The sequence below is a fragment of the Drosophila suzukii genome, chromosome 3, assembly GCF_043229965.1.
Source record: "Drosophila suzukii chromosome 3, CBGP_Dsuzu_IsoJpt1.0, whole genome shotgun sequence".
Classification (NCBI taxonomy): Eukaryota; Metazoa; Arthropoda; class Insecta; order Diptera; family Drosophilidae; genus Drosophila; species Drosophila suzukii.
The window spans coordinates 40,007,882-40,020,130 of NC_092082.1; the positions used below are offsets into that span (position 1 = coordinate 40,007,882).

At 42.5% G+C, this 12,249-nt stretch overlaps 1 protein-coding gene across 1 annotated transcript; it reads left to right on the forward strand.

Moving 5' to 3' along the window:
* The first annotated feature begins 620 nt into the window (after positions 1-620).
* Positions 621-11,922, forward strand: LOC139352780 (uncharacterized). Its single transcript, XM_070995408.1, has 5 exons — positions 621-795; positions 1,101-1,907; positions 2,066-2,694; positions 10,277-10,793; positions 11,699-11,922. Exons 1-5 carry the CDS (start codon positions 621-623, stop codon positions 11,920-11,922), a joined length of 2,352 nt encoding a protein of 783 aa, XP_070851509.1.
* The last annotated feature ends 327 nt before the right edge of the window (positions 11,923-12,249 follow it).

Consider the following 12,249-nt stretch of genomic DNA (forward strand, 5'->3'; position numbering starts at 1 on the left):
AAACCGCACCTAAGAGGTGCAGGGCAGCACAGGAGCCAAACTGCATCAAGAACATCGTGGAACTCGCCCAGATGCTGTCATTGTCACATCAAAGGAGAAAACATACAGCGAGCTACTGGCCGTGGTCACCCGAAGGGATGATAGCCAGCTTTTAGGATTGGGGAGCTGGCTAAGGAAATTTCGCAACACGACCAATGGCAACTTGCTTCTGGAGGTGGCCAAAGAAAGCACAAAAAGTGCCGAGGCTATGAGGGACGTAGACGCCCTGACCAAAAAATCAGATATTGGCGCCGCTTATGCAAGGCAATACGACTTTGACGACGGTAAGGTGAAAGTACGAAGCATTCGCCCGGGATACTCGAAGTCCCAGATCGCCGTGATTAGCTTTCCAATCACCCTTGGGAACGTGGTAATCAAGAAGGGAGAGTTCCGAATCGGCTGGACAATCCGCGGGGAGGCCTCCCGCGGTGCTACAGATGCGAAAGTCTGATTACAACAGCGGGTGCTGTATTAAGTACGGAGATCAAGACCAATAGGCTGCCCAGTGCTCCAAAAAACCGGCGTGCTTTATCTGTGCGGTGGCAGGTATGAAGGAGACGAGCCACCAGGCTGGCACCTAAATGGGCGTGCTTTATCTGGAGGCTCTGAAAGCGTATCGTATCCTTGGATACCTGATGAATATTGTGCTCAGCTACTTTGGCAAAAGAGTTTTTCTTCTGGACACCTCAGTGGGACCAGTGGAACACCGTGTACAAAGGTGTACTGAACCTCACTCTACCAGAGAACACCTGAGTCGTAGGGTTCGCCGATGACGTTGCGCTGGTTGTAGTGGTAAAAGAGGTTGCACAGCGGAGACTTCGGCCAACATAGCGATTCGATACGTTGAGTCGTGGCTGATCTCAAGCAGGAAAGAGGTGGTAACAGCGCATATCCAGATTGGTGGAACTTTGATAACTTCGCAAAGGGTGATCGAATACCTGGGTGTCACCCTGGACAACTGGCTCTTCTTCAGGGAACATTTGGGGTACGCACACAAGAAGGCAAACGAGACCAGAGCCCCCCAAGATGCTTCAAAAGCTTGGAACCCGGGCATATTGCAGTTAACTGCAAGAGCTTAGTGGATAGGAGCGATTGCTGCCTAAGATGTGGTGAACAAGGGCACAAGGCAGCTAAGTGCAGCAAGGAGCCTTCATGCTTCATCTGCTCTGCGGCAGGAAAGAAGGAGACCAGGCACCAGGCAGGAAGCAGATTCTGTTCAGCCACAACCAGCGGGACAGGGAGACCTCGACCGACATGGTTGATCCAGCTAAACCTGAACCACTGCAGGGCCGCGCAGGACCTCCTGAAGCAGACGGTGCGCGAACTGGGTTCAAAGGTGGCGATACTCAGTGAGCCTTACAGAGTGGAGAGCACTAACGATTGGGTCACGGATCGCACAGGCAAAGCGGCACTGTGGCTCTGCGGAGTGGGTGCACCACTCATGCGGGACATGAGGGCAGCAGAGGGGTTTGTCCGAGCGAACGTAGGCGGCACATGGATCTACAGCTGCTTCCTGGCCCCCAGTCTATCACTGACGTCCTTTAGCAGGATCCTGGAGGAGCTGATCAGCGACCTGAGAGGAAGGAGCCACGTGGTGATCGGAGGCGACTTTAACGCCTGGGCCGAGGAATGGGGCTCCCTCTATACCAACGCCAGGGGGCGCGCCATCCTTGAAGCTATTGCGTCGCTGGACATCGTCCTGTTGAACGAGGGCTCCCAGCACACCTTCAACAGAGCTGGGGCCGGTTCAATCATAGACCTATCGTTCGCGAGCAGCTCCTTATCCCGTAGCACACGCTGGAGGATAGGCGAGGTGTTCACGGCCAGCGACCATGAGGCCATCCTGCGGACAGTTGGCGGTCCACTGTGTAAGACCTTTCGGAAGCACCACGCGCCAGTGTACTGGTGGAGCGAGAAAATCGCTATCTTGCGCAGGACCTGCCTTCGAGCCAGGAGGTTAGTCCAAAGGGCGAGAGGCACCGCAAACCTTTCTGCCTGCAGCTCGAGCTTTAAGAGTGCAAATAAGGCACTCAAACTGGCGATTCGGGACAGCAAGAGGGAAAGCTACCTCAAGCTCTGCGGCGAGCTGAAAACGACCCACGGGGAAGAGCCTACAAGACGGTGGTCAAGCGTGTGAGTGCCGGCAATAGGTCGCCTAGTGACCCGGCGGTCCTGGAAGGTATTGTCCAAGTGCTGTTTCCAGAGGGTCGCCGCCATTGCATCCCCCGATGGACGCGACAAATTGGGAGCCCGATATGTCCGGTCACGGAGACGGAAATATTATCTGTGGCAAGGAACTTGAAGAACAGGAAGGCACCTGGGCCGGATTTGGTCCCGAACAGTGCAGTGCTATCTGTCCATCCGGGCGCGGTAGCATCGCTTTACAACACGTGCCTGCTGGAAGGGACCTTCCCCGACAGGTGGAAGCGCCAAAAACTTCTGCTTCTGCCAAAGCCAGGGAAACCAGCGGGCGAAGCCTCTTCCTATAGACCCATCTGCCTGCTGGACACTATAGGCAAGGTCTTCGAAAGGGTCATTGCAACAAGGCTTAACGCTGCTATGGAGGATGCCAGTGGACTCTCTTCCAACCAGTACGGTTTCCGGAAAGGGAAATCTACACTGGACGCGATAGAGAGGGTCACCAACATTGGAAGGGTGGGACGAAGAAATATTGTCTAGTGGTCACGCGGGACATACGGAACGCGTTCAACTCAGCCGATTGGGGGAGGACACTGGAGCTATTACGGTCCTTCAACATGCTGAATGTAGTGCGCAGCTACCTCAGCAAAATGGAGCTGGTGTAGTATGCACTTGTATCGAATATCTACTGTACCAAGAGTACTTGAAACAAACACACTGTAACACTTTGTGTTACAGCCAAACTCAAGTACATACACATACCCTCGCGCTCCAGCTAAAGAGAGCATAATTAAGTACACTTTATATATATAAGATATACATAGCCGTCTCTCTGCCGCCCAACTGTAAGCAGCGCAGCTACGAGAATTAGGCTTACTTAGATCCTAAGGCAAATTGTAAAAATCAGAAACAACTTGACGTTGGAAGCGGCATTAACGCTGCTCCCGAATACAAAAACCAAATACAAATAAAGAATATTAAAACTACCAAAAGATGCGTTCTCACTAAATGAATAAGGAATATTAAAACTACCAATGCAAGGAGTTTCTCCCAACATGGCGACCGTGACTGTGGTCCAAAAGGATCTGGACCTGGATCTGGACTTCAAGAAATAAGAAGGCAGCAACAAAGGCAACAACAGCAACAACAAAGGCAACAACAGTAACAACGGCAAAAACGGCAACAACAACAGCTTACAAGAACAAGAGAAGAAACGCAGTGAGTAGAGTGTGATGTGTGCCAAAAGAAGTGGCGTGGTCAAAAGATTGAAAGCCAGAAAGGCTCATTTACTGAAGCTGCTCAACAGCGGCAAAGCAATAAAGTGGAACGACTCGGTAAAAATACATGCCGAAGTTTAATACTTAAAAAATTTGCTATCAGAACGTAAAAACCAGACCACAGCCACATCCACCTACCCTGTAATCCTAAATATTGCCAAAAATAAAAACATATTGCCTCCTCCAGAAAAAGTTGCCATCCCAAAGCTAAAGAAGACGTGCCCAGATGACTGCGAGGGACCACTGTGCTCCCCGTTCTGCGAATACACCTGCGTAGCCAGCACCGGTGCCCCACCATGAAGTACACCTGTGCAGCCAGCACCGGTACCAAGGAAGTGTGAACCGACAGCGCTACCAATTTTAATTTTTTTTTTATCTTTGCACTGCGTTGCAAAAATTTTTTTTAATTGCACTGCGATGCATATTTTGTCATTTATTTTATAAAAATAATTTTAAAAATTGAGCGACATAAAAGTTGCCCGATTAGAGTATGGCCTGAAAACCATACACAAAATAGGCAGGAAATTATATGTGAAATATAATAATAATTGGTCAAAAACAAAAAAGTCAAATCAAAATTAATAATATTAAATTAGTTGTTTATGAATAACATTAACAACATTTACGAATTGATTCAAAAATCCAAAGTATTTGACAGACCAAGATATATATTAAGAATACCAACCCCAAAGCTGGGTTTAATAGATACAAAAACAGTGGATTCCACTGCAAATGTCATTAATAACGTAGAGTCAAACCCCATTGACTTAGAATTAATTCATACATTGCTTATAATAATTGTTGTTATAATGTGCGCAAACTGTTTTTATAAACTTTATAAATTGCACAATAAATGTCTTAAGAAAAAATATATGAGCCAATCAAATGATCTGGACAAAATTTAAACATTTTGGCACAAACAACAATAATATAAACATATTGCTGTATTGAAATTTTAAAAATTAAAGAAAATGGAATAAAATACAAATAAATAAATAAAAATAAATTAATTAAAAATGGCTACTCTAAAAGCAATTGCAAACACATATGATAGGGACATTTATTTTAAAGAAAGAATTCTGCAATTAGTTGCACCAACTTCAGTAAGCATTTATGAGTTAGAAAACTTATATATTGAAACATTTAATTTAGATGCCTCTCCACTAATTCATTGCACAAGCACCCAAAAGGCAATTGTCCTATCAACCATCATAGGGGTACAGGTTAGATCAGTAGTAGACGAACACCCAATACTAGGTAGAACAATAGTAATGATGGTCTTTAAGAAATAATTCATCTCCACAATATAATGGAATGGAATGAATTATAGAAGCAGCTAAATAACATAAAAGTTGACTTTGACAAATCATATAAGTCACTTACTCAAAACAGGCGAATTCAAAAAAATACCATTAAAAAACATGTGGAAATTATAGTAAAATGCTTTAATGAAGCACGAATACTAATATATGGCCAGGGAAAAATTAAATCAAGATCATTGGTCCCAAGTATCAAAATTTTTGATCAGACTGCGATCTAATTTAATATCAATTAAACAAAAGTTTAAGTTGGACATATCGGTACCAACTATACTTAACACTTCCCTAGCAGTTGAAACTGGTGATGAATCGGAATCAACAAAACAAACTGACAGTGACCAAATAGAATCCGAAGACCTTACAGAAACAAATCCTAAAATAGAAGAGCAAGATTTAAATAATCTTACTATTCCAGCTGTTTTAATGTCAGATCTGGATAATTCTACAGATTCTGATGATAATTCAAGCATAATAGAAAATAAAATAACAAACAATATCACAATGGCACAATCTAATATTGATTTCATTAACACAGCATCCAAGCTTATACCAGTTTTCGATGGTAAATCTGAAAACTTAACAAGTTTTATGGATGCATTAGAAATAATAGAATTAATAAAAGGCGAACACGAACAATTAGCAGTTTCCATTATAAAAACAAAGCTAAAAGGTGTCGCCAGAAATCTAATCGGAGATGAAACAACAATAGCTGAAGTCATTTCCAGATTAAAAAACAACGTCAAAGGCGAAACTGTAGAAGTGTTGTCAGCAAAACTGATGAGCCTACAACAACGCAATAAAACTGCCAACCAGTACACACAAGAGGTTGAGCAGATGACGAAATCCTTAGAAGGTGCATTTATAACAGATGACTTATCCCTAGAGTTAGCCAGACGTTATTCCACTCGGCATGCAGTGAAAGCAATGACTAAAAATTGCACAATGGATAAGGTAAAAACTATCATGCAAGCCGGTACCTTTAATACAATGAATGAAGCCATATCCAAATTTGTAAACAGTTGCACAGAAGCAACCGGACAGCCAAACACTGTCCTATATTACAAAAATTACCCGCAGCGCGGTGGAAATCGCGGACGAGGTAATAATCGAGGTAATAATCGAGGTAATTATAACAATACCAGATATTATCAGAATAACGGATATAATCAAAACAATGGTTATAACAGAAATAACCAAAATAACAATTATAACAGAAACAACAACCGTGGTGGAAACACCAGCGGCGGAAACAGCCCTGGGGGAAACAACAACAACCACAATAACAATGTCAGAGTAGCACAAACAAATTCGGGAAACTCCCAACCACCTTTAGATACACGACAGTAAACACCATCAAAATTCACACTTTAAATCTCAGTCAAAATACATTTGTCACTTTCATGAACGTAGCAACAGGAAAAGAATTAGTTCTCTTACTAGACACAGGTGCGGAAATATCCTTATTGAAGGAAAATTCTGATAATTTTCAAAACATTCAAGATAATCACATCATAAACATACAGGGTATAAGTCAGGAAGTTACCAAATCAAAAGGCTTAACTTCTATTGAAATTCAAACTTCTAAGTACATAATTCAACATGATTTCCATATCGTAAATATGCAATTCGCTATTCCATGTGATGGAATACTAGGAATCGATTTTATCAAAAGATACAACTGTCAATTAGACTTTAAGCCGTCTGAAGACTGGCTCATAATAAGACCAAATAACCTAAAATATCCAATTTATGTTCCAATAGCATACAGTTCTGGCAACAACTCCCTAGTTCTGCCAGCAAGATCCCAAGTCGTCCGAAAAATCGAAATAAATTCAGAAGAAGACAGTGTATTAATTCCGAATCAAGAAATTCAGCATGGTATCTATATCGCAAATACCATAGCAAGAGTCCAAAATGCATATATAAGATTACTAAATACTACAAACACAGATCAAGTAGTCTATATCAAAAACATTCATCATGAACCACTTTCAAACGAAATAGTAAAAACGGACTTAGAAGACAGACAAAAAATTGTATTATCCCAACTTGCAAAAAACTTCCCGCCTCAATTCAATAAACAACTCACAGCATTATGCACCCAGTATAGTGATGTGTTCGGACTAGAAACCAAATCGATCACTACCAATAATTTGTATAAACAAAAGCCGAGATTAATTGATGATGAACCCGTATATATAAAAAATTATAGAAATCCTCATAGTCAACAAGACGAAATTCAACAAGGAAGAACGCTATAGTCGAGTACCTCGACTATCAGATACCCGTTACTCAGCTAAATAGAGATATGCAACTAGCAAAGCGAGATTAAAATGCGCCACCTACCGGCGGTATACAGATTTAAGCGTTATGGGCGTTAGAGTGGGCGTGACAAATTTTTTTTTGGACCAATCGATAGGTATTGACGAGACGAGCATAAAAATTGTGGGCGTCACAGGTTTTCGCGGTTTGTGGGCGTTAGAGTGGGCGTGGCATATTCGCGTGACAAACTTGCGCTGCGTATAAGGCTACGGAATCTAAATCTGAAATCCCAATTCTCTATCTTTGATAGTTTCCGAGATATCCACGTTCATATTTACGATTTTTTGAAGTTTGTGTACGGTTTATGGGCGTTAGGGTGGGCGTGGCAAACTTTTTTTGGGTCAATCGATAGGTATTGATGAGAACATTACATTTCAGTTAAAATTTTTATTCTAGCATCAAAACTGTAGGAGCCACAGTTTTGGGCGGTTTGTCTTTGTCATTGTCATTGACTTAGGTCAATTCTTTCAAAGGCTTAAAAAGCAGGCCGGTATTCACAAAGTCAGCCAACTCAAAGTGGCACCATGGGAAAAAATCTTTGAACATGTTTCAATTGATAATTTTAAAATGATGGGCAATAATATATTGAAATCATTGAGAGTAGCGCTACTCAACCCGGTGACCGTAATCAAAAATATTAAAGAAAAAGAAGCTATATTGTCTACATTCCATGATGATCCAATACAAGGTGGTCATACAGGCAAAAACCTTGGCCAAGGTCCAGAGACACTATTACTGGAAAAATATGTCCAAAGACATAAAAGAGTACATAAAGAAATGTCCTAAATGCCAAAAGTCGAAAACGACTAAACATACTAAGACCCCACTAACTATAACCGAAACTCCACAAAGAGCTTTTGATATAGCAATTGTAGATACTATTGGTCCCCTTCCAAAATCTAATAACGGAAACGAATACGCAGTAACACTCATCTGCGATTTAACTAAGTACCTAGTAGCTATACCTATACCAAATAAAAGTGCAAATACAGTAACAAAAGCTATATTTGAAGATTTTATTCTAAAGTACGGTCCAATGAAGACGTTCATTACGGACATGGGAACAGAATATAAAAATTCAATTATTGAAGATCTATGTAAATACTTACATATTAAAAACATAACTTCAACTGCACACTACCACCAGACTGTAGGTACCGCGGAGCGAAGCCACAGAACACTAAATGAGTTCATTCGTTCATACATCTCAGTTGACAAAACAGATTGGCATGTATGGCTACGATACTTCGTCTATTGTTTTAATACAATTCCATCTATGGCACATGACTATTGTCCATATGAGCTAGTTTTCGGTAAAACTTCAAATCTACCAAAACACTTTAACAGCATAGATAAAATAAAACCACTTTATAATATAGAAGATTATGCTAAGGAATCTAAATTTAGATTAGAACAGGCAATTAAGAGAGCTAGACTAATGCTAGAATCTCATAAGCTAAAACAGAAAATTTGTTACGACAAAACTAGTTTAGATTTCGATTAAAAAATAGGAGATCAGGTTTTATTGAAAAATGAAACAGGACATAAGTTAGATTCGAAATATACAGGTCCTTATAGTGTAGAACAAATAGGGGATAGAGATAACATAACTATAATAAATAACAAAAATAAAAAACAAATAGTACATAAAGATAGATTAAAAATGTTTATTTCATAATTGCATTTAGCATGGCCATGTTTAGAAATACTTTTACACTCCGTGCTTTAGAAATACTTCTTCTTTTAATACGAATATTATTCCCAATTCCATTCTCTTTGCATCTAAAAACTAAAAATAAATAAAAATTAAAAAAAAAAGATTAAAAAAAATAATAATAATTATTCTTTTTAAGTAAAATATACTAACAAAATAACTTCATAATATTACGTTATTTTTCAAAAGGAGGGAGATGTAGTATGCACTTATATCGAATATCTACTGTACCAAGAGTACTTGAAACAAACACACTGTAACACTTTGTTGCAGTGTTTATATAAACAAAAGCGACCGACTCACAATTGGTTCAACATGACTTAGTTTCCTTGAGCTCTTGGTGTAGCCGAAATTCGCTTCCTCTTAACATAAGCAAGTGCTTCTATGTCACTTACAGTAGATCCGCATACAATATCGTCACATCTTATAATATCAATGGTCAACCTCTACAACTGCGGCAGGAATCCTTGGATCTAGGAGTGTTGTTTGACTCAAAATTTAAGTTTGCAGCACACTTCGATTACATCATGCCCAGGGCCTATGCTATGTTTGGATTTGTGAAACGGAACGCATCGCTATTCACGGATCCCTACACCAGACTTGCGCTTTATTTTGCATTTGTCCGATCTAAGCTAGAATATGCGTCTCTTATTTGGAATCCCTTCACTACCACTCATGGAAAAAGAATAGAACGTCTACAGAAACAGTTTTTGAAATTCGCGTTGTTGCCGCTAAGGTTTTTAGACCCTACCCCTTCATACCACGAGCAATGTAGGCTTGTTCACCTACCATCCCTTGAGCATCGTAGAACTATCCTCGCCATTTGCTTCATCACTGATAGTATGGTAGTATCGACTGTCCAGAACTGCTATCGAAAGTTGGTTTTCACGCCCCGCCTAGGCAACTTCGGAATTTTGATCCCTTTTTCCTCGAGCTGCGGCGGACAAATTATTCCAAAAACGAGCCCCTCTATAGGGCCATATATGAGTCTAACGCACTTCCAATTGATATGCAATTGGACTACTTTTCAAGTAAATCAATTCTTAAGCATAGGTTAGTCAATTATTTTGAAAATTTTAGTACGTAAGATAAGTTGTTGAAATGTTCAAGTAGCCAGTAAAGGAATTCCGTTGGCGAAATGAAATAAATAAATAAAAGGCTCGGTCAAAAACCTAAGTGGCCGAAACATGAGTCGATCGGCGCGCTCAAAGAAAGTGCAAGTGTCAGCATTCTGTTGCACACGCCGGCCGCTCAGCCAAACTCAAGTACATACACATACCCTCGCGCTCCAGCTAGGCTTACTTAGATCCTAAGGCAAATTGTAAAAATCAGAAACAATTTGACGTTGGAAGCGGCATTAACGCTGCTCCTAAATACAAAAACCAAATACAAATAAAGAATATTAAAACTACCAAAAGATGCGTTCTCACTAAATGAATAAGGAATATTAAAACTACCAATGCAAGGAGTTTCTCACAACACTGGTCCTAGAAACCTCTGTGGGCCCCAGGACTTACGAGGTGACAGCCGGTGTTCCCCAGGGCTCGGTACAGGGCCCTCTGCTTTGGAACACAATGTATGACGGAGTTCTTAAGCTCCCACTGCCGAGCAGCACCAACATTGTTGGCTTTGCAGATGATGTCGCGCTGGTTGTGGTGGCCAAGGAAGTTGCGGCCGTGGAGGCAGCTGCAAACTGCGCAAATCGAGCAGTGGAGGAGTGGCTCGCAGTGACGTACCTAGAGCTGGCCTCACACAAAACTGAAGCGGTGCTGATTTCAAGCAGGAAAGCAGTGGAGTCGGCGCATATCCAGATCGGAGGGACAACGATACCACCTCTGCGTGCCATAAGGTACCTGGGAGTCATGCTGGACACCCGCCTCTCTTACCGCGAACACCTAGAGTTCGTAAACAAGAAGGCAAGCGACACCACAGGATCCCTCTGCAGGATCCTGCTGAATACCAGGGGACCGAAGCAGGACAGACGTAGGCTCCTCGCGACTGTTGTCGAGTCGGATTGCTGTACGCGGCTCCAGTGTTTTATTTTTGTTTTTTTTTTGTGTTAATGGTAGTTTAAAGCATCGAAAGCCAACTCGGAGCTGAGCTAGCTTGCCGAAGTCTTGGACTCAAATCCAGTTAAAAGTTAAAGTTCATGCTTTAACCTATTCAGGTAGTATTTAAAGCATCCATGTCCCGTCAACAGTTGCGTTAAGTAAAAGTCCACATGTCCATGCTTCCGTCCCAGTCATCTCTGCAGTTCTGGGATAAGCTTATACGTCCATCGTCCTTTGCTACTATTTATCCACCTCTCTTGCCACTTAACAATGGTGAGTTCTCTGCACCTTTTCCGTAGGGATTTTGCAGTTGCGACCCCTGTGCTGCCTGCGCGGATGTTAGCTGATTCCACTGCCAGCAGATCAATCGGTATGCCTCCCGATATGCCTCCCGGATACCGTGCGGAACGCACAGTATACCCGCAGGGCACCCAATCTTTGCACGGAGTCGCCGTCTTGCATATAACTTCCATTTTTTGTGGCTCGAGCCCATATGGGAGCAGCGTACATCAGCATCGATGTGACAGCACTAACCAGTAATCTTCGTCCTGGTTGCCTTGGTCCCCGAGTGTTCGCCATGATTGGCGAAATCGCGGCCGTGGTCCTACCTTGCCACTAGCGTACGCTAGATGTTCTTTGAAAGAAAGCCGGTGGTCGATCATGACGCCCAAGTATTTTAGGCTTGGACGCGATGTAATTGTGGCTTCTCCAATTTTGATAGTAGCCGCCTCCACCTTCTCCCTGCTACTTATCAGGACTGCTTCAGTCTTGTGCACTGCCAAGGCGAGTACCTTGGAGTCGAGCCATGCGCTTGCTCGTTTCCCCGCTTCGATGCAGATTCTTTCCGCATCTGGGAGTTTCTTGGCCGTAACTACTATGGCCACGTCATCCGCGAACCAATGAGTCGTGCCCCTTCGTGCATCGTGATCCTAAGGATCCCATCGTACATGGCATTCCATAACAAAGGGCCTAGGACTGATCCTTGGGGAGCTCCCCCGGTGAACCTGTGGGTCGATTGCCCGGAATCAGTTTCGTACAGGAGCAGGGCGCCTTCAAAGTAGCTCGCTATTACTCTCTGTATATACACTGGTACATTTAGGTTGCTCAGTGCATTTAGTGTGTGGTGCCAGCTAGCGGAGTTGAAAGCGTTTTTTACATCCAACGTTGCCGCTATACAGTACTGCTTAGTGCCGTACAACCACCTTTTCCCCTAAATGGTTTTATCTGCGATTTCACACAGTTTACCGACGGCGTCGATGGTAGATAGCCCCTTCCGAAAACCATACTGCATCTCTGAGAGGCCGTTGGTTTCGACAAGGGCACCTTCTAGCCGGGAGTGGATTATTCTTTCGAGAATTTTACCCACCGTGTCCTGCATGCAGAGAGGT